The 26,423-nt window shown below is 40.3% G+C and overlaps 1 protein-coding gene across 17 annotated transcripts in view; it reads left to right on the top strand.

Moving 5' to 3' along the window:
* Window positions 1-26,423, top strand: part of CADM1 (cell adhesion molecule 1) — a 324,893-nt gene that overhangs the window by 251,360 nt on the left and 47,110 nt on the right. For all 17 annotated transcript variants that reach the window (XM_077893622.1, XM_077893619.1, XM_077893620.1 and 14 more), the window contains 4 exons: window positions 7,638-7,784; window positions 9,578-9,730; window positions 16,476-16,613; window positions 18,658-18,816. In XM_077893622.1, the coding sequence (XP_077749748.1) occupies window positions 7,638-7,784; window positions 9,578-9,730; window positions 16,476-16,613; window positions 18,658-18,816 (597 nt within the window). The remainder of the gene's footprint in view (window positions 1-7,637; window positions 7,785-9,577; window positions 9,731-16,475; window positions 16,614-18,657; window positions 18,817-26,423) is intronic.

Here is a 26,423-nt window from a genome sequence, read left to right as displayed (position 1 = left end):
TCTAGTTTCTGAGTTGGTGGCGGAATTATCAAATTCCGTTCAGTAGGTAAATTTGTTGGCCTTAGATCCATCAAAAGCTAGGCATGAAGCTGTGGAAGGTAAAATCTGGCAGTGCTGCTTTACAGCTACCCCTTCCAAAAGGAGCTTCAAAATGTAAGGGATTTGTAAGACCTGAGATTTGCAGAACTGGACCTTTGTGTAACTCGGCATGGTTGATGTTCAGTTAGACCCTGAGCTGAACGCATAGTGGCCAGCCACTGCCATAAGCATCAATATTCTTGGCTGGTCTCCCTTCATGTGCATTTTGGAGTTAAAGGTGAAATTCCATCTTTAACCCCCTTGTGGTTGTCTGAGCAGTGATTGATGAACTAGATGTGATTCCCTGCAGATCTTTCAAAGGGTGGATGAAGGATGGAATTTCAGCCTTTTTTTTTTTTTTTTTTGAACCAGGCCTTTTGCTTAATACAGCTTTTAAAATTAATGTCCTTTTTTGAATGCCAAGAAAACAAAGGGAATTTCTCAGAGTGTATGCAGCCTGACACAATAGGCCTTAATTGGTGTCAAGGAGATGTTAGGATGAATGGGGAAATGCCCATTTAGCTGATCAGACTGAAAAGTGGAGCCTTGTTATGAGCTGTCATCTCAACGTGTATTTAAACTATAGCAAAACTGAAACATATTTGCCATATAGATCATAATGACTCCAAAGGAGCCATTATACTCTATTATGTAATTACATAATCAAAGCATGCATAGTAATCAGCTTTTGGAATTCAATGCTAATCAAACATACCTATACTATGTGTTTAAGCTAAAATAGAGAACGTTCATTTGCCATTAGTCAACTAAACAAGAATGTGTATACAGAATATTCATGAATAACTTAATGTTGTGTCAGATGATATTTTTTCGTTTTGTATTCAGGGAAAATCAACAGTTTTAATTGAAGAAAAAAACCAGCACTGAGGAAGATTACTCTTTAACTTGCCGTTCAAAAATTTGCCTCACCTTTTACTGATTATAAAAGGAGATTAGATTAAATTCAATATTTTTTCCTTCCATAAGCTCAAGTGCCACAACAGTAATTATATTACAGGAGATTCTTAATGAGATCCTGACCATCTCTGAACCATAAAGATACAGTGTTCTAAATACTACAAGTAAAGCAAAACTTAAAAAATAAAACAAAAATCAAAAACCTCGAACATATATTGCTTTTGTAATTAGAAACAAATCAATAGATGTTATTAAGTAATAGCTAAGAACAGAAATACCTTGGTTTGGCCCATTAGGAATAGTAGCCTCTTCCTTTGGCAGGGCCTCATGCTCGCCATGTGACTTTGGGTGTTTTTCCTCCCTAGACCCTTGTCTCTTCTTCATCTAGGAAATGAAAGTATTAATCCCTGGGTTCCTTTCAGTTCTGTTGACCTTTAATCTCGTAAGGGTTCTGTGAAAAAGAAGGTGACACAAATGAAATGTTTTGGTCGATGTTACATACTCTAGCCCACTCAGTTATTTGTGGAGTCGTTTTGGTTTATTTTAGCTCCAAGCTTTATGAGCTACGGGGTTCACATTGGTAATCATTTGGACCACCGAGTAGACAGCCCTTGGAACAGACAATTGACACATTCAACTTAACCGTTGGGGATAGCAAAACATGGATGAGGATCAAAAAGGTCAAGAGAAGCTTTGTAAACAGCAGACAGATTGAATGCTTTTGATTTTAAATAAATACTCAAGTATTCACAAAAGGTTGAAGTATCGCCTCTCTTTGAAATAAAGAATTATATTTATGTTGAAGTGGTCTAGCCCTTAACCTTAATGCATGTTGATGGGCTCATCTTTTTGGACACTGGTTCTCACTGTCTCTCATCTGCCCTTTGGATGACTAAAAACGCCACTGTAATATTTGAATGGGACTAAACTCTTTCATCAAAAGCTTTCGTGGCTTGAACTTCAAATAATTTATTTTCAAATTACTTTTACTGTAATTCTTATTAATTCAAATAGGTTTCTGATTTGATATAAAATGCTATAAATGCAAGGAACAGTTTAATGAATTGAAAGATAGGATTGAGTCTTTTAAAGGAAATGTACAAAATATGCTGACAATAATTGCTTAGATAGAAATCAAATCTTAATGGCTTTGTTAATGATTTGTAGTGAACACTGTGTTTACATTGACTTGGGGGAACATATGCAGCTAGAAAGATTTTTCCCTCTGGTTTTCAACAGAATCTTAATTTTTTTTTCTTTTCCTGAACCGTACTTATTTCTAGTGCTAGCTCTCTAAAATGTTAGCAGGAATTGTGGGGCCTCCCTCAGTGATGGTTTTTATTGGCTAGGGGGTAAGGGTGGTTCTTTCAAGTTGGGCACATACCTAACGCGGTTATAAAAATGGGGATCCCACAGAAAGGAGAATGCGGGAAAAGCCATTTGAAACTTAAGACACAGAGGACTCACCAATAAAAAAGGTTTTCAAAAACAAGTGTTGTGACTCTTTGGAAAGTTGAAACTTAGATATCTGTTGGGGTGGGGGAATTAATAATCCCTAGCCTTTAATTAGTACAGAATTTCAAGAACTATGGTGACTCTTTGAAGTTAATGACTACGTTGATCTTTGGCAGGGTTTGTTCATTTGGGGAGGTTTTGGTTTTGTTTTGCTTTACAGTCTGTATTTTTGGTTTGGCTTTTGCCTATTTAGACAACCTGATTGTGCTGATTTCATGTTAGATTCAGTCTTTCATTCAGCAGAGGGGAGAGGAAGGAAAGGAAAATAAAAAAAAAGGTTTCCCTAATATGATTTTGTTACTGACAGAGTAGGTCAAGGGACTCTATTTGCTCTTTCTCTGGGCAAACTGTCTTCCCAGTTAAGAGTCATCTGTGTTCTTCGGTGTCAGTAAGAGTTTACATAGTTGCCATAGTATAAACCAAATTCTGTTCTAACTATGACTTGCCCTTTTATTATAGACTTGACTGGAGAGACTCCCCTGGTGTAAATGAAGTGCTTTCTTTATTAACAGCCAGGCAGCGGGGGCGAGCTCTTGGTGCTGGCAAATGCCCGCCATGCACTGGTAATAAAGGCATTCTCCAGGGGCAAAGTGTGCTGAGTGCTGAAAGAAAGAAGCCGTAGTAAACAAGGTGTTTTACATTCAGGACAGTTTCTCTCTCATCTTCAAGTGTGTAATTGTGTTCTGGATAAATTATGGAAATTAAAAAAAAAATCAGAAGTTGCTCATAGGGAAATAACCCTCTTTAAAAACAAGTAAATTTTCCAAGACGGAGCCAATAGAACCTTGGCAACGGATCCTGATGTTGGGTGGTTAAAAGTACAGACTGTATGGGCCAGAGAAGCTGACGGAACTGAGTTCGAACACCAGCTCTGGCACTTTGCTGAATTACATTAGGCAACTTATTTGAATTTCTCCAGGTCTGCAGTTCTTAACTTTAAAAGTGGAGGTATTGAAAAGTCCAGGAGTTGGAGAGGGAAACATGTGCAAACCAAGCAGCACAGTGCCTAGTGCCAGAGAAAACGTTTGTCTCCTTCCGTGCTTCTCATTTCAGCTCTGGCTCTCAGATTCGCCCCATCACCCCCTTCAGGTGGCCATATCGTGGATGAAGTAGATTCCAGTCAATGCTGGTGTTTCGTGTATTGCCCTGGAAATAGAGTCTGTAACCAAATGAGGTTTTGGAGAAGAAATCTATGAGTTAAGCCAATTGAAGATTGAATGAATAGGGGATTTATGAGCCAGCGGCATCTTCACTCCCACTCCAGCCCTAACCAACTCTGCTGAAATGGTCTTCACTAATCATCGAAATATTCTTTTTTTTTTTCCTTAGACAATATGCTTTCTCTGTCCTGTAATAAACATCCTAGCAACTTCTGGTTTACCGCAGGAGACTTGCTTGTGAGTGAATGGGCCTCTCCGGCACTAGAGTTGTATTTTTAGAAACTGGAAGGCAAATCGAGGAAGTTATAGGGACTATAGTTGCTGGTATAAATAAAAATCCAGTTTTATTCTGTCTCTTAAACTTGCACCCATATACACCAATTAGCAGTCAAAAATGTCTCTACATGTCAGACATTGTTCCGCCCTTAAAATAAATTACCTTGCTGTTAACAGCCTTATTTAATGGTTGTGGTATATTGTACCTGCTTGATTTCTTTCACCCAGAACATGTGCTATTTCTGCCTTGACAGTATATCTGCTAATTGAGTTTTAGGAAATCAGCAAGTTTTTTTTTAAAACGGATTATTTAAAAAAAGGCATCTACGTTGCCTGTTTGTACCCTTCTGCTACACATCAAGTTGTGTTTTATAACAACCTAATTGTCATGATATCTATTTCAAGGGGAAATTTATCAAGTCACAGTGCACCCTTCTGTTTGGAAGAAATATTTGAGCATGGGAGCAGAAATTATTTTTACATAAAGGCTTCAGGCAGTTAAGAGTACTGACATACAAATCGTATTTTCATCACTGTCATTCACATTCGGCGCCTCAAATAAATAGGTCATTATTATTCCATTGCAGCCATCCTATGGCGCCTCCAAGTATGGAGCTCTATTTAATATAACTGTCCAGCTGACCCACGTAATTTATTGGTGATTTTTACAGTGACATTCTTGGGCCACCACCATCAGCCAAGGCACTTTGATCTCTTTCAGCAAAATACTTCATTATCACTTGTAATTTTTTAGCATTAGTATCATAACCATGTTAACATAGCTAGGAACTGTCATTTTCTTGAGACTCTGGATTTGAGGTTGGCTTTAGCAATTTGAAAAAAATAATGCAGTAATGATTTTGATACCACCATGGATTTGCACAGTACGCTGTGTGCCAGAGCAGTGCAGATGGCAGAAATTTTACCTGAATGACTTAATCATAACATGCTAAAGTGATCTGGTCTTATTTTCCTAATTATAAGTAATAATTAAGAATGTGTAGACTCTTTAACACACAAAACCCCTCTGATTCTGTTTTATTACTTTACTTGTGCCAAACACAAAATCCCAGTCAACCCCTCTTTGTTCTCATCTCCTATACAAATGTTTGATAGACTTTGTGTCGATATTGGTGCTATCCAGAAAGAATATACCAGCATGCCAGAGAAAGACTAACACGAAAAGGTACAGTTAGTTCCACAGGAAGTATTTTATTAGGATCCAGTTGAATTGCAACTGGCTTTTAAGTTCCAGTACCCACAAGATGGTGGTCAGGACCTGCAAGGCATGGTTGGCATTGAAGGGATTAAGGCCTATCACTAGGTGGCCTTTCCATAGGTTCTTTTTATAAATGGAAGATTCTTACTTACGTTGGTAACAAATATCTTTAGAGAGAGGAAATCTACCCATGACCCGATAGAGACCCCACTTGGTATCCTAATCTCCTCAAGGCAAGCCCTGTGACTTCAGGGGGCGATACAGCATTGGAATTATGCAGTTTAATTTTTCCTTAATTTTCTTACTAGATTAGGTTACCCCAAGGAAATAAGGGTATCGTCTTTCCTGTAGATACTTTTGCCAGAGCCAGTCAAACCACCTCGAAAAGCATGCTTGATTGGCAGGAATTCCCCTTTCGTTGTTCTTTTCTCAAATCTGGGAATACGCTGCTCCCTCCAGCTGGCTTCTGAATTCTGCATTTGTCACAGTGATCTACAGAGGGAAAAATAGGCATTCATTCGTAGGGTTGTTTTGGGGGTTTTTTTGATCACTTTTTCTTTTTAAAATTCTGCAACAATTCCACAGCATTGTTCAGCCACTGAGCTTTCACTGCTGGATCAAGCTAGGGAAAATATACCCCTTCTGCTCACTACATACATTCTCCCACTTCAGTTAATTCCCTGCATCAGAGATCATCTCAAGGGTGGGTTTCACATGGGTTGGCTCCTCAAGCACCAAGAATTTTTGTTTGTCTGTGATTCTAATAGTTTCGTCCTTATCTCCTATTTCCTTCCGTCCTGGTCCTCTATCAGAAGCTAGTCTGTTTCTAGGTGGATTTGGCTTAAAACCATCTCAGAAACCCTTCTCACACTTCTTCTCTGTGTCCTGCCAAAAAAGGATCCTTCAGCAGAAATACAGTAGCAGGTGGAAATCTTCCATTTATTCTAATTGCATCTCTATGCATATGCTCTCCCACAGTCTTCCTCTCTTGCAATAATAGTATTTATCTTTGACCTTTGTTCCTAAACGCGACAAAGTTGGGTTTGGGGTTTTTGTTGTTGTTGTTTTTGTTGTTTGTTTGTTTTGGTGGGAGGAGTGAATGAACTACCCTGATCTACCCTGGAAAGCTTGGGAAGAGGGACCGTGGGTCTTCATTCTTGTATCCACACTACTCAACACATGGACTTGCCGAATCAATGTTGGGATGTGACAACTAGAGAAAGGATGGCGATGATGATGGCAGCCACCATTTATTCAGTTTTATAAGAAACTAGACAGTGCTAAATGCTTTATATTTATTACCTTCCTCAGTCCTTCTGACAGCTCTGTGAGAGGGCTTTGAATTACTGTCCCCATTTTGCAGATGAGAAACTGGCTCAGGGACTTGAAATACTTTACTTGAGATCATACAGCCAAAAAGCAATCTTCCTCTCCCCTTCCTGATCGACCATTACACCCATTGCCCACTCTACGCTTTTTATTTTGTAAGTGAAGATTAGATAGCAGTTTTCAGCCACGTGGCAGCTTCTGAAAGGCCTGTACACGTGCCCTATATTTCTGTATCCTCTGCTGTGCCTGGTGCAGAATAGGACCTTCCACAATTACTTCATCTTTTGCTTTTGAACTGAATTCTCCTCTTCTACCTGTGCTGTGGATCATAGGGGACATTCATGAGGGGCCCTGGCTGCTGTCACTAATCATAAAAGCAACAAACGAGAGCAGATCTGGAGAGAAGCCTTCTATCACTAGATCTGAAAGCCTTGACTTTTGGACATGTTCTGAGGGATAATCTAAATGGCTAGATGGGGGTGATCTATGGAAGGGGCATGGATCGGGCCTGCCTGGGGCTTTGAGTGAGTCATGAAGGCCTAAGTTTCAGAGAGCAGAGTAATAGGCTCACATGTAAGCCTTCCCAGGATTTGATTGGGATTCCAGGACTCCAGAGAGGTCCTCACTCACAAGCAGTAAGCAGCTGAACTGCCTATGCCTTGGGAATGTCGACATCAGCTAACAAGATGAGATTATTTACTGAGCCCTCCTCCCTTCTTGTATTAAGTGGCACCTTGAGTTTTCTGTGAGGCGACCAAATAGCTTAACTCAAGGGCATGTGAACTGAGGTTGAGTATATGCTTCTCCCCTACTCCATTCGTGAGAGCTGCAGCTTCTTAGAAAAGTCAGCTCTCTGACCTCTCCATACCTTTCCAACACTCTCCTTAACTGGTACAAGATACTGGAGCCTGGGACATTGGCATCACGACTGTTGATAACTTGTTGATTCCAGGCTTAGTTGCATTTTGTCCTTGGATCTCTCTGGGATTAACAGGCTCATTTTGTGGCCTGCAGAGGAAGAAAGATGGGAACCACACCAATGTTGCTCTTAATACCCATTTTTGATTACCCTTCTTGTCTCTCATTATAACTGCACCATTAACCAAATTTTAATTGATGGAAATTTTCTTTTTTTTTTTAAGGTGATGGACAGAATTTGTTTACAAAAGATGTGACAGTGATCGAGGGAGAAGTCGCAACCATCAGCTGCCAAGTCAATAAGAGTGATGACTCTGTGATTCAACTGCTGAATCCCAACAGGCAGACCATTTATTTCAGGGACTTCAGGCGTAAGTTTCCATCTCTGTAGCGTTAGGTGGCAACTTTTTTTCCCCTACATGTTGTCTTGATAAAGAGATTGCCAAAGCCTTCTTTTCTAAATTTAATGTTAGATGCTTAAAGTTTAGTCAATTCTTCAGAGGGAAGAAGAGACATGCAATCATAATCTTTCTACTTAATAGAAACCTTGAATGGTCCCTTTTAAAAGTAAAGCAGTCTTACTTTGCAATAGGAATTGATTGTAGTAATTCAAGGTGAATTGCAATTGAATCCCAAATACTTAGCTGACACAAACAACTCAAATAGGGGAAGGCAAGGAAAATACAGCATTCTGAAGGGTAATCTGTTTGGTTTGAAGATGGAAGTTTCCAAGATAATGCGTGCCTATACAGACAAAACCAAAATCTCTTATCGCCATAGCCTCTGGTAGAGAGAGGTTATCACGTGCTGAAATCTTACTAAATGTAATATCCCAAAAGTTAATCATTGAAACTTAATTGTATATCCTAGGAATGGTTCAAATGGATCTCAGAGCATAAAAGGACCAAGAATCGGGCCTTTCAAAAAATAGCTCCTTGAGACCATTGGTACCTAATTGAAGCAGATGTCGAGGAATGTCCCTTCACATCTGCTTGTTCACATTCTCCCTAATGCCCTAGAACATTCACGAACTATGGAAAGAGTTGATAAAACTAAGGAACATCTAAGAGGGAAGATGAAGGGAAGTAAAAGAAGAGGAGCCAGCCATTCTTAGAGTGAATTTTTGTCATTGTGAATGAATCACGCCTCTGCCAAAATTAACCTAAGGACTTTAAAAGTGAATATTTGAAATTAATAAAAAGCCCACATACATTACTTTGGTGGTGACTGATTTCCTACTTCCTCACCCATTTTCTATTGTGAAATTGAATGTAGTTAGAAAACTGTAGGCTGTCTTAGGCTCTAGGAAGCCCTAGATTATGGACTTTGGACAACTCTACCTCCAACCATACCAAATGCAAAGGTGCATCCACATTAAATTGGGCTGTTATGCTATGAAGTGGTTTTTTTTAATTCCATTTTGTTTTTGAAATTAATAATAATGTCATTTTTGTTTTCGTAATTTGGAACTGCTTTTTTTTTTTTAAGATCAGATTTTGAGGGACAACTCAAAAACCTGTAGGTCCTACTCCCTGAAATTTCAGTGCCCAAAGGGGGAGCTTACAGCCTGCACTTTCCTTCTGTTTTTTGTTTGTTTTTGTTTTTTTTAAGGTTTTATTTATTTATTTGAGAGAGAGAGGGCAAGCATGAGCAGGAGGAGAGGTAGAGGGAGAAGCAGGCTCTGCAGGAAGCCTGACACAGGGCTCTATCCCAGGACCCCAGGATCGTGACCTGAGCTGAAAGTAGACACTTAACCAACTGAGCCACCCAGGCACCCCATCCTTCTCTTTTCACTTTACTGAACTGCAGTAGAAAAATCTGAAACAATTTATGAATAAGTGGTGGAAACTGACAGCAAGGAGCATGTGGGGTGTGTTTGTGTGTGTGTGTGTGTGTGCACGCACATACACCCACAGACCCCCATGTGTGTCAGTTTCCTTTCGGACAAGGTTATTTGTCTACATGCAGTTATTGCAAAAGCCCAAAATAGTAGTTCAAGAAGTCTAAAGAAGGACCCAACAGGTACACACAGATGTACTCGATTCTTCTTCTCTATAGAGGCCTTTCGAGTCCCCTTTCTCCTTTCTCCTTTCTCCCTTCCCTAGGTAAGGAAGATGGGCTATCATCTTCCTCCTCATCAGTAACTCTGTGTTTTGTTCCACAGCTTTGAAGGACAGCAGGTTTCAGTTGCTGAATTTTTCTAGCAGTGAACTCAAGGTGTCGCTGACAAATGTCTCAATTTCGGATGAAGGAAGATACTTTTGCCAGCTCTACACTGACCCCCCACAGGAAAGTTACACCACAATCACGGTGCTGGGTAAGAAACTCGTGGGGTGGTGTCCTGGGAAACGGAATAGGGTGGCCCTTACTACCAGATGGCTTCTGGCAGCAAGGAAGAGGTTAATGGTAAATTTTGCTCTTCAAACCTGTTTTAGGAAGAATCACCACTCATCTTGCTAAATTTTAAAAATAGCCTATTTTACCAAACACTCTTAAGGAATGGCAATCAGCAGTCTCTGTAGATCCCACCTGCTCCTGAGTTCCAACCCTCAAGCTTTAGAAGCAAAGATCAAGAGAATTTAGAGCCCTCAAATGAACCACTCCCCACATGAAATGCCATTGCTTCTAACTGCCGGGATTTCTTCCCCCTCCGTGCAGGAGAGGAGGAGGTGGGCTGCTATATCCATACCCTGTGGCAGAGCTCGATTATCAAATCTGCTTAATGATTCTTCCTTCTGAGTTACATCTCATTTAATATTGTTGATCTCCTTATCTTTGGCTTTACTTACTGCCTTGTGTATTGCTTATACTCTAGATCATGCTTTAAAAATCATACCCCATGAACACACACTTTGCCACAAATTGCAACCATTGGACATAACAGAATTGAGAGCTTCCAGTGAGAGAAGGGTGATAATAAGCAAGGACTATTGACAGGCTGCTAAGGACACTTCTAGTGAGTTGGATGTCTTTCGTTATAATCACCAGATTGTGATTTTTCAGGAAAATCCCAGTAGCTAAGTTTCCATATTTAGATTTTGATACAGTCAGCAGATATTCCTGTGTTGACAGTGGTCTGAATTAGTCCCCTTCTGGACAAATGTGTACACCAGTGCATAACACCAGCTGATTTTGATTTTTGAAACTGAGTTTTCAAGGACGTACACTCTAGCATGAGGCAAGATCTCTGATTTACACCTTCAGAAAGATGATGAATCAAAGTCTATTTGAGGCGGCAGAGTGCAGCTTTTCGGTGTAATGATATGAAGATTAAGGAGGAAAGATAAATATGAAGGACGTTTCTGCTTGGTGTGTATGAACATGTATGTATTTATGGATGTACATTTTGGGCTGCTGCCTCATTACTTTGTTTAAACACAGCTGTAAAAGGGAAAATATTTTTTCATTCATTAAACTAAAACATGTCCCTAGTGCTTCCATACATGTTCTTGATAGGAGGGATACTGATTTGAGGAAGTCCTGTTTCGTATCAGTCCACGCAATTCCTACTGTGGTCTGTGTTGAGCAATAGATGGCTTTCAGATGGACACGGCTGCTTTAATTTTAGCATTACGCTATATTAGACCTGTAGCAATAATAAGCGTAAAAGGTTTTGCTGGGATGAGTTATTTTGGTATTTTGCAGGTGTGCCTTGAGGTTTTCTGTCCACCTAACTGTTCAGAAGTATTTGAAAACACTGTGCAACCAGTGACTCATTCCAATAAAGCAGATTGCAAGCTGACCATCATCCACCCACTGACCCATTATTGGCCATGGCCTTTCCAAGCCTAACAGCCATGGAATGGAATATACTTACAGCATTCTGAGTTTTCAGAGCGTTTTTTCTACATATACCTTTGACTATGAATATCTTTCAAAGGAAGAAATGATAATAACAGAGATGAGCCATCTTGCCCGGGTTACAAAGCACATGGTACAAGTCTAGAATCATAGACTTTGAGGTAGACCCTACTGTTCCATCTCACAACCTTTGTGTCTTTTAGCCTGGGTTGTTTTCAGTAAAATCCCAAATGCTGCCGTTTTGTGACTTTCCCCTGAAGGGGAACATCTTTTGTGACAGGACTGCCTGTCAGTTTCCAGAATCTGGTACATTTGTTCTCGGACATGCTGGATTGGGCCAGCTTGACTGAATATACCCGGTGCTTGGGAGGCAGCATGACAGCACTAGACTTTGAAGAGGCATTTATGTCTATAATCCCGTTGGAGGTCTGATTATTCTAGAAGTAATAGGTTCCTGCTTGTATTGTATAGAAGCATTAACTTAAACATACTTGAAAGTAATATTAGTAGATGCTCTTTCTGCAGATATTATGTATTCATTTAATATTCTTTCTGTGGAATTGACTCTAGGATTCTTTGACGGAGTGAAATTGTTGTCATCAGTGTTTGAGTCTTTCATATTCCAAAATCTGACAATTTCCACTGATACTCATATATTCAAACCTTTTTCCTAAGGTTTAGAATTTTCAGATATTCTAATGAATGAAGAGTGATCTATTAGCATCTTCGCTTCTATCTATGGTTCTCTGAAAAGGACTCCATATATACTTACACAGCTGTCAAACTTCTTGATAGGTTGAAGATGCTGATTTTAGTGCATGTGTCTATTAGTTGTTTGAAGCATTCAGCAAAAATTTCAGCATAATTATAAGACGTAGAGATGGTTATTTGTTAGTTCTATTACATGTATTATCTTATCCATGTAAAAACTGAAAACTCTCCAATGATTTTTTGCATGCATTTAGGTGCCTTTTAGGATCTCCATTCACTCCTTTCACTAGCGAGTTTGTTCCTTTCTCTAGATCGTAGCGTAGGACTCTCTTATGCTAGTATTCGTGGAAACAGTGGAACAAGAAAGAGAATACACCGCTTGAAGATAAATATAGTTACTGATAATAGCAGCTAATATTATTACAGTCCTGTCCTTCTAAGATTAGTGTTCACTCTTAAGATTCCAGGAACAGGAGAACCTAATTATTTTAAAGGGTTTTGGAGTGAGATTTCACATACTGATCAGCTTTAAGACTCCTCTTTTGTTGTAATTAACGTGTGACTCATCTTGATATTGCTGATTTTTTTAATGTTGTAGGCGTAATGTTTATAATGAGCACTCTTATAGATTTGAGGTTAGCTGAGAAGAACCCTGACATTTCTTTGCTATTTTCTAGTATTTTCCCCTGTGATTTTCATTCAGGTTTTCATCTGTGTGCACCTCCTTACATACATCTTTGGTTATTTTCATTAATGGCCGCAGGCAGTTTTTACTAAATGTGTCTGTTTAGTAGAGCACGTATAAGTGTATTCTCTGGTTAGTAGCAGTTTTAATTCATTTTTCCCACAAATGGATTTTTATACTTTACAAACCACTTTTGCATTAGAGCAGATGTTGTGGAGTTGAAGGGAATACAGGATACTTAATAGGCCAAAATAAACTTGAAGTTTTTCTTGTCCAGCCTCATTTTTCCAGAAAGACCTAAATCACCTCACTTATATTTTCCAAAGCTTTCTTGCTCTTGAAAAAAAGATCATGGGGCACCTGGGTGGTTTAGTGATTGAGCATCTGCCTTTGGCTCACTTCATGGTCCTGGGATCGAGTCCCAGTCGGGCTCCCCGCAGCTTCCTCTACCTGCTTCTTCCTCTACCTGCTTCTTCCTCTACCTATGTCTCTGCCTCTCTCTGTGTCTCTCATAAATAAATAAGTCAAATCTTTTTTAAAAAAAGAAATCCGAGACATCACCTTGATAGTGAATATCAATAAACCATTGTGACTCACATTATCAGGTTTGATTTTAGATTTGCAAACCACGCAACTCCCACTATACTTGGCTGTTTCTTCTTCTCATCTTAGTAGTCAGAAACCCTGGCCACAATGTGGACTTGGGGGGAAAAAAATCACTCCACTCTTTCTCAGGATGCTCTTCTCCATCACAAATAAGTCCTTTATTTTTCTGCACTGGTTTCATTTTCCAAGATGTGGCAGTTGTCCACACATTTACTTTAGCCATGAAGTTAGATGACGTCAGCTCTTCAGGAACGTGACCTGAGGACCTAGCACGAGTATAGGCGCCCACCCCCGCCCCAACCCCAGAAGGGTTAGGGAACTTGACGTCATATCTGTTGCAAGAGAGGAAGAAGCAGCATGGACAATGCCAAACAATAGATAATCTGTTACGGAGAGGATTGCTGCTGGTCAGGCTCTGAGCCTCCAAACAAGATCTAACAGGCATTGTTAGGTGTTCCCCTGGCCTCATTTATATGTGTGCTCTTCCATCTCCTTCCTTTGAGCCAGCAAACGTTAGTGGTAATGCAGAAAGAGCATGCCAAACAGTCGTCTCCATGCCCACCTCCATCTTACAGAGAGAAATACCACTGAGGAGGAACAGCTAACAGCGGGTAGGAAAAGCCTGTGATAAGGTGAGCTGAGCTGTCTTCAGAGGCCCAGCACGAACAAGGAGAGAATGAACGAAAAGAAACTCAGGAACACGCAGGAAACAAATGCCTAACAAAGCCTGTGCTAGAGGCTGGGTACCACTGAGACTTGACAGTGCTACATGCCAGAACCTTCTAACAACTCCTGGATTTCTTCCCGTCACGATTCCCAGGTCACCACAGAGCCACCATCAAGGTTTTTCTCCAGACTTACCCAAGCAAGCTGAAATCCATTGGACTCCATTGCCCTCTTTGTCCTATCCAAAGAGGACCACTTTCCCTGAGTCTCCCCTACTCGGTTTGAATTTCCTTAGACCGAATACTATCTCTTCAGTCACCGCACTCAGTCACATTTCTCATTGGGCATCATGGCAGATTCCAACATCAGAAATGATTTTTTTCTTTTTTTTTTAAGATTTTATTTATTTATTCATAAGAGACACAGAGAGAGAGAGAGAGAGAGAGAGAGAGGCAGAGACACAGACAGAGGGAGAAGCAGGCTCCATACAGGGAGCCCGATGTGGGACTCCATCCTGGGATCCCAGGACCATGCCCTGGGCCTAAGGCAGGCATGAAACCGCTGAGCCATCCAGGGACCCCCAGAAATGATTTTCATCACTCTACTTTTACTTTTGTCTGAACCTTGACAGGAATTATTGTTGTTTGACTTTGATTCCTCCGTGTGTGTGTGGCAGGGTGCATATTCCTAGGTCTTTATTCTTTGGTGGTTTCGTCGTCTTGCCTCTCAACTTTGTTCCTCTTAGCTCACAAAGATCTTATTTTCTTCAGGCTTGGGCAGTCTTTTTCTGACATTTGCTCTCGCAATAGCATTTTGTTTCAATATTTCTGTGATAACCGCACTCAGAATTTGGTAGTATTTGTTGGTCCAAAACCTGTAGTCTCTGTGTATTCCCTACCAACTCTCGAGGTGTGTGTGATGAAAATCTATAACCATTCTGATTGTCATCTGGCAAGAATATCTACATTCAGGAAATAGCGAGCTAAGTCGTCCCATTTACTTTTGTCACTGCCTTTCTGTGTCTCTTAAAATGCTGGCAGATGTGCAACTCCAAATTGGATGTTAGACTATATCTCTTTATGCTTTTTTTTTTCTTTAAATGTAAGTCAGGGTAGTTCTTTGCCATGTTTAACTACTCATTTTGGCCATATCACTTTGGCAACACATGCAGTTGAGCAAATGTGTTCTTTTCCTTTTACACAGGGAACAAAGAATAGGCCCACTTTTGCTCTAATAGTTGCCCCTCCACACACGCACACCCCACATACTGTCTTGCTGAGAAACATATGCAACATATCATTTTCCTTTTCCATCGTTCTCTGTAGGAATTTTCAAAGTGCTTCAATTCAATGTAAAAGTCTTCCTGTACACAGAATTTTACATTGGACTCCAACAGTTGGAAATCCCAAATACATGGTTTAATCCCATAATTTATTGAAGCAGTATCAGAGATTTATTATTCAACTTGATCATCAGGATGGCATGTTTATACATATTTAATTTCTTGTTTCTCTTCTGAGTTGAGAAACTTATTAATCATAAGTCTCAGAACTGTCTTTGCTTATTCATGGTGGTCAGGGCACATAGTCTGAGATTCGCTGTGCTGAATTCCATATTCTCACTGATTTTTATTTCAAGAAGCTCCATCTTGAGGTAAGGTTACACCTGATGTGAAGTCTCACCGTCAACTCAGTTTCATAAAAGATAACATGCTTTCTTGCCATCCTCATCATCCTACATACTCTAGATTTGATATTCAGCATTTTAGCCCCCAAATATTTTATGCTGACCATCTCACTGCATTTGCTTAATAGGCTTAAAGAAGAGTGATTTTAATTCTGACATATCAAATGGACTTGCAAGCACTTAATAGTCTTTTTCACCTTTGCTTCCTAAAATCTGAAGCATTAGATTTCAGAACATGGAAAAATTAGAGCAAATTAACTGGCATGTCCTATCTTACCACATCTTCCTATCCAGTGGATTTTATTACTACCCCATCCATTGGAGGACGTGATTGTATTCCAGTTCTCTGCATATAATTTGAAACTGAATGAAACTGTTTCTAAGCACAAGTTTTCCATGTGTTTATGGTGAGTGATTCTTTTAAGGGACTCCCAAGTTTTTGATTTTTACTAGTTGTCTTTAAAATCTTTCATATGAAGATTGAAACCCAAAGGTTGAGTTCAGGGAGAACTGGTCGTTTCATATCCTTCCAGATAAGGATAATTTCATTAGTATCCTTGTCTTTTATATCTGTATTCTGATTAGTTTTCTATTAACCGATTGATAACTAACACCACTACTGTTATAACTCGGTCACTCATGACTTAGGAGTGGGAAGCTGGGCATTTTACAAGATAACTGTAGGAGAGAAATTCTAAATTAACAACTTTCATATAATTCACGTTCTTTGATGATGACTTTGTACTTCTTTTTTTCCCCTCGGGTGGCAGTTCGTTTTAAATTCCCATCAGGAATGTCTGTTAGTTGTCTCCTCTTTTTGATAGCAGTGGTGCTCGTTTCTAATGAAAAGAAGGCTATGTGCAGAAATGGATTCTGTGTTTAAAAAGCACATGTGTTTAATTTGTAGTCCCACCACGCAATCTGATGATCGATATCCAGAAAGACACAGCGGTGGAAGGTGAGGAGATTGAAGTGAACTGCACCGCCATGGCCAGCAAACCAGCCACAACCATCAGGTGGTTCAAAGGGAACAAAGAGCTAAAAGGTGAGGTTCAGGCTGCCCTGTCCTGAAGTACTGGATGGGCACCTGATTCCAGCGGGGGTACACCTTGGTGGAAATTAAACATACATGCAAAACATGCCCCTAAAGCAAAAATGTCCACTTCGATAGGGTTTCTTATCATTTACCAAATGTAACTGAAGCCAAAGCATAAAGGCATTTTATTGAGTCTAATGCATATCCTCCTCCTGTGGTTTGAGGGTTTGTGATGATGGGTATTTCTCGATTTTTATTCAGATGCTCAGAAAGAACTAGAACTCTTTATATTAGGAAGAGCCACTGTTGGAGGTATCCCCTGAACTCCAGCTGTCCGTGTTGTACCTCAGTTCTCATTCACCTTGTGACCTAGGGGGGATCAGCACCTCAAATTCTCATGTTAGATGTTAAAAAAATTTAAAATTTTTTTTAAAAGTCTAACAGTCTTCATGGTGAATTCCAAGTTATTCTAACATGTGTTACTATGCTGTCAGCTTGCTGACTGTGTGCTTTCCTGCAGGGTCAGGCATGCTAAGTGCAGTAAGGATTATATCCTAATTATGGATTTGAAGGCCCTTTTCTCATCGTGGACTCTCTAACTCACTTGCACGTTTCACCAGCCTGTTCTTTTGCAAAGCTTCTAGTTCGTGATAGTGGTGCAGGCCGATGTTTTAACGCTACTCCCCATCCTCTCTCCCTCGGCCTAGGCCGCCCCAGGTTTGATTCCTGTACCTTCAAATATCTGCCACCTTAGCCATCGCGTGGGCCACAGCCTGTCCCCTAGTTGACCCTTTTGTGTCTGTCATCCTAAATTAACATGTGTGTGGGCATTCCTACCCCTTCCTTTTCAAGATTGCCTTGCAAGTGGTACCAGGGGCCAAACAACTCTGGTCATTTGCCAGGAATGCCAGCTGTGTTTAGCAATCTCTGCTGAAACGGAGATATTGATATTACAGATTTTATGGGATTCTTAGGAAGATGAAATGAGTGAATGAATGTTGGTAAATCACGTAGTGAGTATCTGGGCCAAGGTAAGTGCTCTGTGTGTGCTTGTGGAATAAATCAAGAGTGCCAGGAAGACAAGAAGAAGGCCTTTTAGAAAGGGGATATAAAAATCTATATCTAGAAACAGACAAATCTATATATAACAGCTTAAGTTTCAAAAAGCTTGCTCTGTTTTAATCTCCTATTTCCTAGGTATGGTTTTAGAAGGAAGGAGTTTTTCATTTCCCCTCTGCTTTTCTAAGTGAATTGAACCATTAGATGTGTACCGATAAGTACAAAACATTAAAAGAAAGTTAATGGTGCACCATGTCCCGGGGAGTGCCGAGTTCAGGAAAGAGGCCGCCTTGGCCTATTCATCCCATCCGGAAGCCTCCTCCCTCCTTTTCTGGGTGTTCTTGGACATGTCTCCCATCTGGCCTGAAGCCTCTATCTTACTTTGCTCTACCCGCTGCCACTGTGTTTTTTGTGGTCTTCCAAAAGTCTCAGAGTTTAAACATTTCAATTACAATTTCAATTATGTAAATCCATTTAGTTACTTTCCCTCTTAATTGTTTCTGATGGGGGTGGGCAGAGGGGGCTGTTTATATCTCTATTCCTGATTGAATTACTTTGGAGATTTGGATGATGTCCTGGAATTTTTAAACTGCATGACAGCCTACTAGATGTTTCAAGTTCAGATGGTGGTAGGGGTGAAAAGCTCTTCTCTTTTCCTCCTCCAGAATGCCATAAGCAGTCAGATGGCAAAGTGGTTCAACTTTCAGCTGCCTTTTTGTGGGAGGTTTTTAAGATAGAAGACAACATATGTAATATATTTAAATAAAAATAGTATATATTATGTGGGGTAGAAATACAGCTTACATATATCCTCTACAAGGTTGAAAAGTAGAAAATTATAATTTTGTCTGTTATCTACCCACTGCTTACCCTTATCCCAGTGACTTCCATCATCTTGTTAAAATAGCTCTGTTGGGGCGGGGAGAGGAGTCTGTTGAAACAGTGACAGAGATTCACTTAACTCTGATTTCTTGGTATATTCTGTGTTCCCCAGGCAAATCGGAGGTGGAGGAGTGGTCAGACATGTACACTGTGACCAGTCAGCTGATGCTGAAGGTGCATAAGGAGGATGACGGGGTTCCAGTGATCTGTCAGGTGGAGCACCCTGCCGTCACCGGAAACTTGCAGACTCAGCGGTACCTTGAAGTACAGTGTGAGTACCTGTCTTAGTCCGGTCAGGCTACTGTAAGAAAGCAGCACAGATTGAGTAGCTTATAAGCAACAGTAATTGATTCCTCACAGCTCTGGAGGCTAGGAAGTCCAAAATCAAGGTGTACCAGCGTGGTTCTGTTCTAGAGAAAGCCCCCCCCTTCCTGGGTCATAGCCATTGCCTTCATGCTGTGTCCTCTCAGGGCAGAAGGCACTACAGATCTCCAGAGCTGCTTTACAAGGGCACCGATCCCATTCATGGGGGCTCCACCTTCATGACCTGAGCACCTCTCAAAGGCCCCACCACCTCATATCATCACACCAGATGCTGGTATTTCAACATAGGAATTTGGGGAGGGAGGGACACAAACCTTCATTCAAATCATAGCAGCACCTGAGTATTTTATCCTGAGGACATAGAGTAGCAGTGGCTTACAAATATTTCAGAAGCCACTTATTGAATACATATGTTTTATATAGAATAGATAGAGTTTATATCTTGTTGTCTTAGTAGTAAAATAATCAAAGGATTATTTTATTGAAACACTGCCATATTACAGCATGCCAATGAGGATTTTCAAAATACTACATTTAACCCAACTGTAGAACTTTAAAATGATTCCAATCTGTTCTGCCACATGACTTAGCTAATTGTATTTTATGAATATCGAGTATAATCATTTCTATGTCAACTTCACAATCTAGAGTAGTCCCTGACACTTTCTTAGGCCCCGCAGAAATACCAAACTTTTTTTAAATTTTTGTAGAGGGGCTTTTATTCCCATTCTACACCAGCATTTTGTTTTAAATTGCATGTTCTCTTCCATTTTTAGCTTAAAGTATAGCAATGAGTTTAAAAGTGGAAGTCTTTGGGATCAGTGCCACAATCTCAATGGCTTCATCAATAATAGCTAGATCATGGTGAGTGAGATTGTGTCCTCACTGTGCCCAATGAAGTAAAGACACTCTCCTTATTTTCTCTCGGGACTCTACGGCCTGCCAAAATGTTTTCTGCACAAAACCATCCTTGCAGCAGAGTCGTGGCCAAGTAGCCAATGTCTCTGCTTTTTATCAGAAGGCTTCTGTAACTGAGCCTCTGAAAAATTGGAGGTGATATTTGAGTGTGCGTAGTGGGAATGTTGGAAGAATTTGGTTGGAAAGGCAACCACAGAGTGTCTGACAAAGGCAAAGCATTAGCATCTATGAATTCTTCCATTAATTTCCTACGGCTGCCATAACTAATTATCACGACCTTTGTGGCCTAACATGACACATGTATTCTCTCATAGTTCTAGAGGACAGAAGACTAAAATTGAGGGGTTAGCAGGGCCACACTTCCTCAAGGCTCTAGGACGAGAGCTTTCCTTGCCTTTTCTGGCTTCTGGGGGTCCCAGATATTCCTTGGTTTGTGGCCGTGTCTTTCCAGTCTCTTGCTTTGTCTCACCACGGGCTTGCCTTCTCTTCTCTTCATGTCTCTTATAAGGGCACTTACTGTTGGAGTTAGCATCCTCCCAGCTAATCCAGAATGGTCTCATCTCAAGATCCTGAACTTGATGCCATCCGCAAAGACTTCTGTTTCCAAATAAGGCTATATTCACAGGTTCCGGGGCTAAGAAGTGAGCATATCTTTTGAGGGCCACCGTTCAGCCCACTATAGTCTTCAGCACATGTGTGAAGCACATTGCCTGTGCAAAACAGGGGCCAGGGAAAGGTGTAAACAGTGGCTTCTAATTGCTTTTCCACCTTTTGACTAAAATTAAATGTAAAAAGTTGCTACTGAGACACCAGTCCCATTCTAACCTTTTCTTACTCTGTGAGTTTGGCTCAATTTAACATTACATAATGCAGGTTTTTCTTGTTAATTCATTTCATCTCCTTCATTATGTAGCTTCATTATGGGCATCATGCTTATAATTTTCATATCACTAAAACTATTGTGGTGTAATGTCCCTATAATGGGAAAACAGAAATGATCAGATATTATCTAAATTGGCAGATAGTAGATTTCTTGTGACTTTGTTAATATGTAATTCATTTAAGCAAACTTAATATCCATTAACTTTCCTTGTAGGGGCCCATTAGCTTTAATAATACATTAACTCCTTTGTGAAACCTGAGTAGACATTCACCCAGTCTCCACCCCTAAACTCTTCCAGTGTCCCCAGAGCATCTTCCACATAGTATAGCCCCACCCACCTTGAAGTTACACTCACCTCCAAATGTAAAATATTTTAAATACTGTACCTCATACCTCTTGGAAGACTTGATAATGATCTTTTTAAGTCTTGTCTTCCGTATTCTGTAGATTCAAGAGATTTGTCCTTCTAAGAAAAAGGAATAAAGCTCCATATCTGAATCCATTTGCATCTTAGAGTTCTGCTTCAGCCACAGGGAAGTGACCAATGCCTTCCAAAAACAAAGACACACCTATTGATCATTTTTAACTCTTAACACAGTACTGTTGCAGGGTTCTTGTCTCACAGAATCCAAGATTCATTCTCACAGGCAATAGGGTGAAATGAAGTGAAAGTTTATTAAGGGAAGGTGAGAACAGAAAGGAAAGCCCTCTAGAGTGAGAGGGGTCCAGGATGGGTTACCACGGAAGGATTTTATGGTTGGTCGTTTATAGAAAACTAACCAGGAAACTTTGGTAAATATCTCATCTATAACATTTAAGACAAGGTAGATTTGTAAATACTAGACAAGACAGTATCTTGTCTGTATTTAGAACAAACAAGATAGATTTATTATATTCCCTTCTTTCTGGTTAATATCTTGTCTATAACTTTTCTGCACATCTGGGATTTCTGTGAGCTTGGTAACAGAGCCCCCTACCTGTCTCTCTCTACCTAGTCTCACCTGTCCCTTACTCAGCACCTTTTTATGGGAGACTACTGTTTTGTGTTTTTGGTTTTTTTATCCAAAGTGAGCCACGCGGATATTTTATTCTTGATACTTCATTTTTCAGAATGTACATAAAGAGAAAGTCTTCTTACGTAAAAAAAAGGGTCAAGAATTACCAACCATTATATTAATCTGAATGGGAATTTAGAGTCTTCTTTGACATCTTAAATATAACTCTGTGCTCAGGAAAGTCACCTGATAGTTCACACTACCCTCCATTCCTGGAGCACTACTGACAACATGATGGACTCAACTAGGAATTCTTTAAGTAGCTCCTCCAGACACGACTGGGGTCCTCGACATCATTTCCCACCAGCATTACTCTCCTGAACACCTTTGCAATAACAAAAAAGCCTCATGCATTTGGGCACCAGGGCTTTGTTGGTCATTGGCCCTCGCCAGTGGTTCCAATTCCATCCCTCTCACGGCACACTCTCTCTGCAGACAAGCAGCACCACGTCTTGATGGCAATGAGGAGAGATCCTTAAACACATGAGATTTAGCAGTCTATGTGGAGATGGAATTTTGGGTACTCTGTGAGGAGCACTAGACCCTCATTTTGTAGTTAGCCCAAACCCTTAGCATCAGTTGATCTTAACCTCCTTTAAAACCCATTTAAAAGTCCCATAGATCTGAAGAAGATGAACAGAATCACGTAGCCACCATGTTTTACTTCCAGTTTAAGGAGTCTGTTTATCCTACAGAGTTATTCTAACTCCATTTATTCAAGGACTAGTTTTCCCAGATCCATGGGCTGTCCACACAGTTAAATGAGTTAAATGAACTCATTTAGAATTTGTTTTTAAGTCACTTTATTGCTTTTCCCTAACAAAGACCTGTGGAAAAAAACATCAAATTAGGAATTTTATTTAGCTCTGTGTATTATGTTTAATAAACATCAAAATAAATATATGGCTTTTATTTTTAATGTCCTTTTGTATATTACCTAAAAAAGTTTTTTTTAATAATATCATTTATAAGCATTAGATTATCACCAGAAAATACTGAACTCATCTATGAACCTCAGATTAAGAACAACTCTTTTTTGGGTAAATAAGACTACCTTGGGGGAACTCTAACCTGATGGAACTGGTTATTCATTATACCCACTTGGTTCAGTCCTGGCCCACTTGACTCCATGAAGCCTTCTGGAAACCATTCTCTGCCTCATCTAAGACCAATGGCTGTTAACCAGGATGTGAACAGGGTTAAGTGACAGATAGTGAATTTGTGTTCTGTATAAACTACATTGTTTTATTTTTTAAGATTTTATTCATTTATTCATGAGAGACACAGAGATGGACAGAGACATAGACAGAGGGAGAAGCAGGATCCCTGCAGGGAACTCGATCCTAGGACCCTGGGATCATGACCTGAGCCAAAGGCAGACACTCAACCACTGAGCCGCCCAGGTGCCCTAAACTACATTGTTTTGAGAAGATATTTTTTAAAAAGGAAACAACGGAGACCTTCATTGTGTATCGTTAAACAGCATACCTTAAATCTGCCGGGGAAAGGATGAGCTGTGAAGTGGAGTGTTCCTATCCTGCCTAGAAGACAAGGCTTGAGCTACAACTTGGAATTGCTTTTGTCTTGTGGATTTAAGTCCTAATTAATTGAACACAGAATTTTGCAGTGTTTGTTTGTGAGGACCCTTATTTGTGGTACCAGGAGAAATTGTTGTGCCCAATTATGTGAAAAATCAGCCAGATGTGTATGCTGTCATACTTTTAATAATCTTTAAGTTCTTGGTGAGTACAGATATTAATTGTGTAGCATGCATTGGAGTGATTAACATCAATGTAATTTATCATCTGGAGATTTCTGAACATAAATAAATGAGTTGTTTTGTTCAGCAAGGTGTTGACCCCTTCAGAATTAGTGAATTAAAGCCCCCCCTCTTTTTTTATTATAAATATGAAAAGCACCACAATCAGCCAAGTGTTCAGTTATTTGATTTTCTGGGGCATTAGCCGCTCTTGTTTGTGACATTTCCCTGTTGGGTGCTCGTTTGCAAGCTCATTAATAAGGTTTTCTCATAGGAACGTTGCTAGGAATGAAGAACATACAGTAGGGCTCTTAGTTTTCCAGCTTTCATTGTGAGGCTCAGCAAGGCTACGGCAGCACACAGCTAAATGTTTAAAACAGAAAATAATTATGCGCGGAAGCTAGAATTCAAAGCTCTTGTGCCTCGGATGCAAGGCAGAGAACAGTTTTGCCTTTAATGTTCTGAGCTATATAACCCTAAATTCCTTCTGTGCATTTTTTTCCTTCTGCGTGTCTGTGTACGTAGCATTGCTCAAATTTACAACATGGTTGATTATAGCAGAGCGTGGTACAATTGTAGCACGGTTAGTGGAGCTTCAGATCTGAAGGAACGTACTCTTGTCAAATAAAAGCCTGTTTAAAGGAGAACAGTTCACTGTCTGAGCGTTAAAAGAAAACTGTTTAAATAGCATCAAGGTGGCAACACATAGCGACGTAAGCTGGGAATTCAAAGAAGAGCTGTGACCCTCAGTATGGAATTCAGATTGCTGTGCAAAGTGGGAAAAGCCTCACTCTGGACTGAGGTGAATCTGAAGCTCTTGAATTGCTGCTGTGTGTCTTTTGCTCGCCCCCATCACAGCCCTGCTCTTTGAAATGTTGTGCAAAAATCCTCATCTTGTGAGGGTTTTGTGTGTGTGCATGTTTGTTTAAAAGAGAGAGAGAAAACGAGAGATTGAGATGAGTTTTGAAAGGGGGAATGAAAACAAAGACTCTAGAGATGGATGTTTGAATACCTTCCCTCCTCTGATTATTCATCTGATGGTTAATTGCGTACGTAGGCATCATTTTCAAAATGAGTTTTATTGACTTCATATAAGCAGATATTTTGTAAATCCATTTTCCTGTTCATCCAGGGTCCAGAGAAGACTAGATTTTGTCTTTCATTCCCTCAATTGGGGGGAAATTGGGCATTGAGGGGATGATCAAAACCTGTTCTCTATCTGTGCCAAAATAAATGTTTCTCTGGTATCGACAGTGCCCTGCAGTGAAGGAGGGAGGAAAACCTGGAAATAGGAAAGTCTTTCTGCTTGGAGTGAAGGATGAGACATCGTTTCCAAGAGCAGCTCCCGTATCCATCCTCCCCCCATCATTTCTCTTCCCAGATTGTATTCTTCAAAGCATAATAGCTGGTGTTTCCCGACTTGGCCTGTTTCTCTCTGATCTCCAGTCTCGTCTTTGAACAGAATACGTTCTTCCTCCCACTCTCCCTTCCTTTTATTTTTTTAAAGCCATGAATTGAGTTTCGGGGAAGTTATTTCAGTATTTGTTATTCCTCATGGAGACCCCCTGATTGAAACGAATGTTTAAGCTGTCATTTGCTGCGTTATCACAGAGCAGGGGCGGGGCCACATTCTTGATATTATTGACTCCATAGCTTGTGCATGGAGCATTCTGCAGCACCAGTGGGGCAGGAGGCTGAGGGACCAATATTGAAAGAGTGAGTGTCAGGCCGTGTCTGTTTGAATGACACGAGCTGTCAGGGAAGAGAAAGCCACCATCCCTACCTTCTGAAGTCACTCTCGGTAGATAGAGGCCCCTTACTAAGGACAGTCTGTCCACATCTGCTGTCTGACCTCATGTATTTGGGGAAGATACGTCTCTGTGGCTGTGGACATTGAGCATTTCCACTGTGAAACTAGTTCTCCTAATGTTTTTAACTCAAGGTCATATTTCAATTCTGTGGAAGGTTAAATGGTTGTGAAGTTAAAATCTGAAAATCTAAAATGAGTGGTCAGACAACATCCTTTATGATTTCCCCTAAGATCCCACCTTAGAGATACACCAGAAATACTAAATAAATGCGTAGTGAAATGGAAGCATGTAAATCAGAACACCTGGGCTGAACCTCAAATTTTGGGAGCTGGATTGACCTTCCAGAACAATGGTATGATTATATTTTGCCCTAAGGGCTGTTGAAGTGATTCAACAGGGAGGCCAGGAGACTGGGGTGACTCTTATGCCTCGGGTCGCCTACGGGAGCAAACCAAAACCTCAACCAGAGTCCCCAGGCTCCCAAGAAAATGAAGCTGAAGCCACCACCAATTACGAACAGCCAGCTAGGCTTTCCCCAAATGAGGCAACTACTTAAGCCACAGCCAATCAAATAATAGCCCTTGCTTTGCTTCCTTGTCTTCTCTGTAAAAACCTTGCGCCTAGCTCCGGTGGCTGGAGCATTTTCAGTTTGGTGTTGCCCTATTTGAATCCATGAATGCTCAAATAAACTCTCAAAAATTTTAATGTGCCCAGTTTATCTTGTGACAAGGTTAAGATATATTCCATGATCTAATTTTTTTTAAAGTCAGTAGTCACACTTGGAATAGGAGTCCATGCCCTTCTGGTATTTCTCCACTTTCTTATGCATTCATTCACTTGGTAAGCAAGTATTGCGTGCCTACTGTATGTGCCCAGGGACCAGGATACAAAAGACAAAAAACTTTGCTTCTTACAGAGCTAACTTTCCTATGGAGAAAATCATGCTAGAAGGCTTTTCTTGTCCAGTGTTCACTTTAAAATTTTAAAGATTTCTCAAAAATAGGGAAGAGTGCTCTGTAAGTGTGCTACCCATTTCAAAAGCACTGGAGACATAACTTTCTGTTGCAACATCACAGAATAAAATTTGATTCTGTTGGGTAAACAGCAATTTCAGTATCCACAAAACTA

The sequence above is a fragment of the Canis aureus genome, chromosome 3 (genome assembly GCF_053574225.1).
Source record: "Canis aureus isolate CA01 chromosome 3, VMU_Caureus_v.1.0, whole genome shotgun sequence".
Lineage (NCBI taxonomy): Eukaryota > Metazoa > Chordata > Mammalia > Carnivora > Canidae > Canis > Canis aureus.
This window is presented reverse-complemented; position numbering and strand designations above follow the sequence as displayed.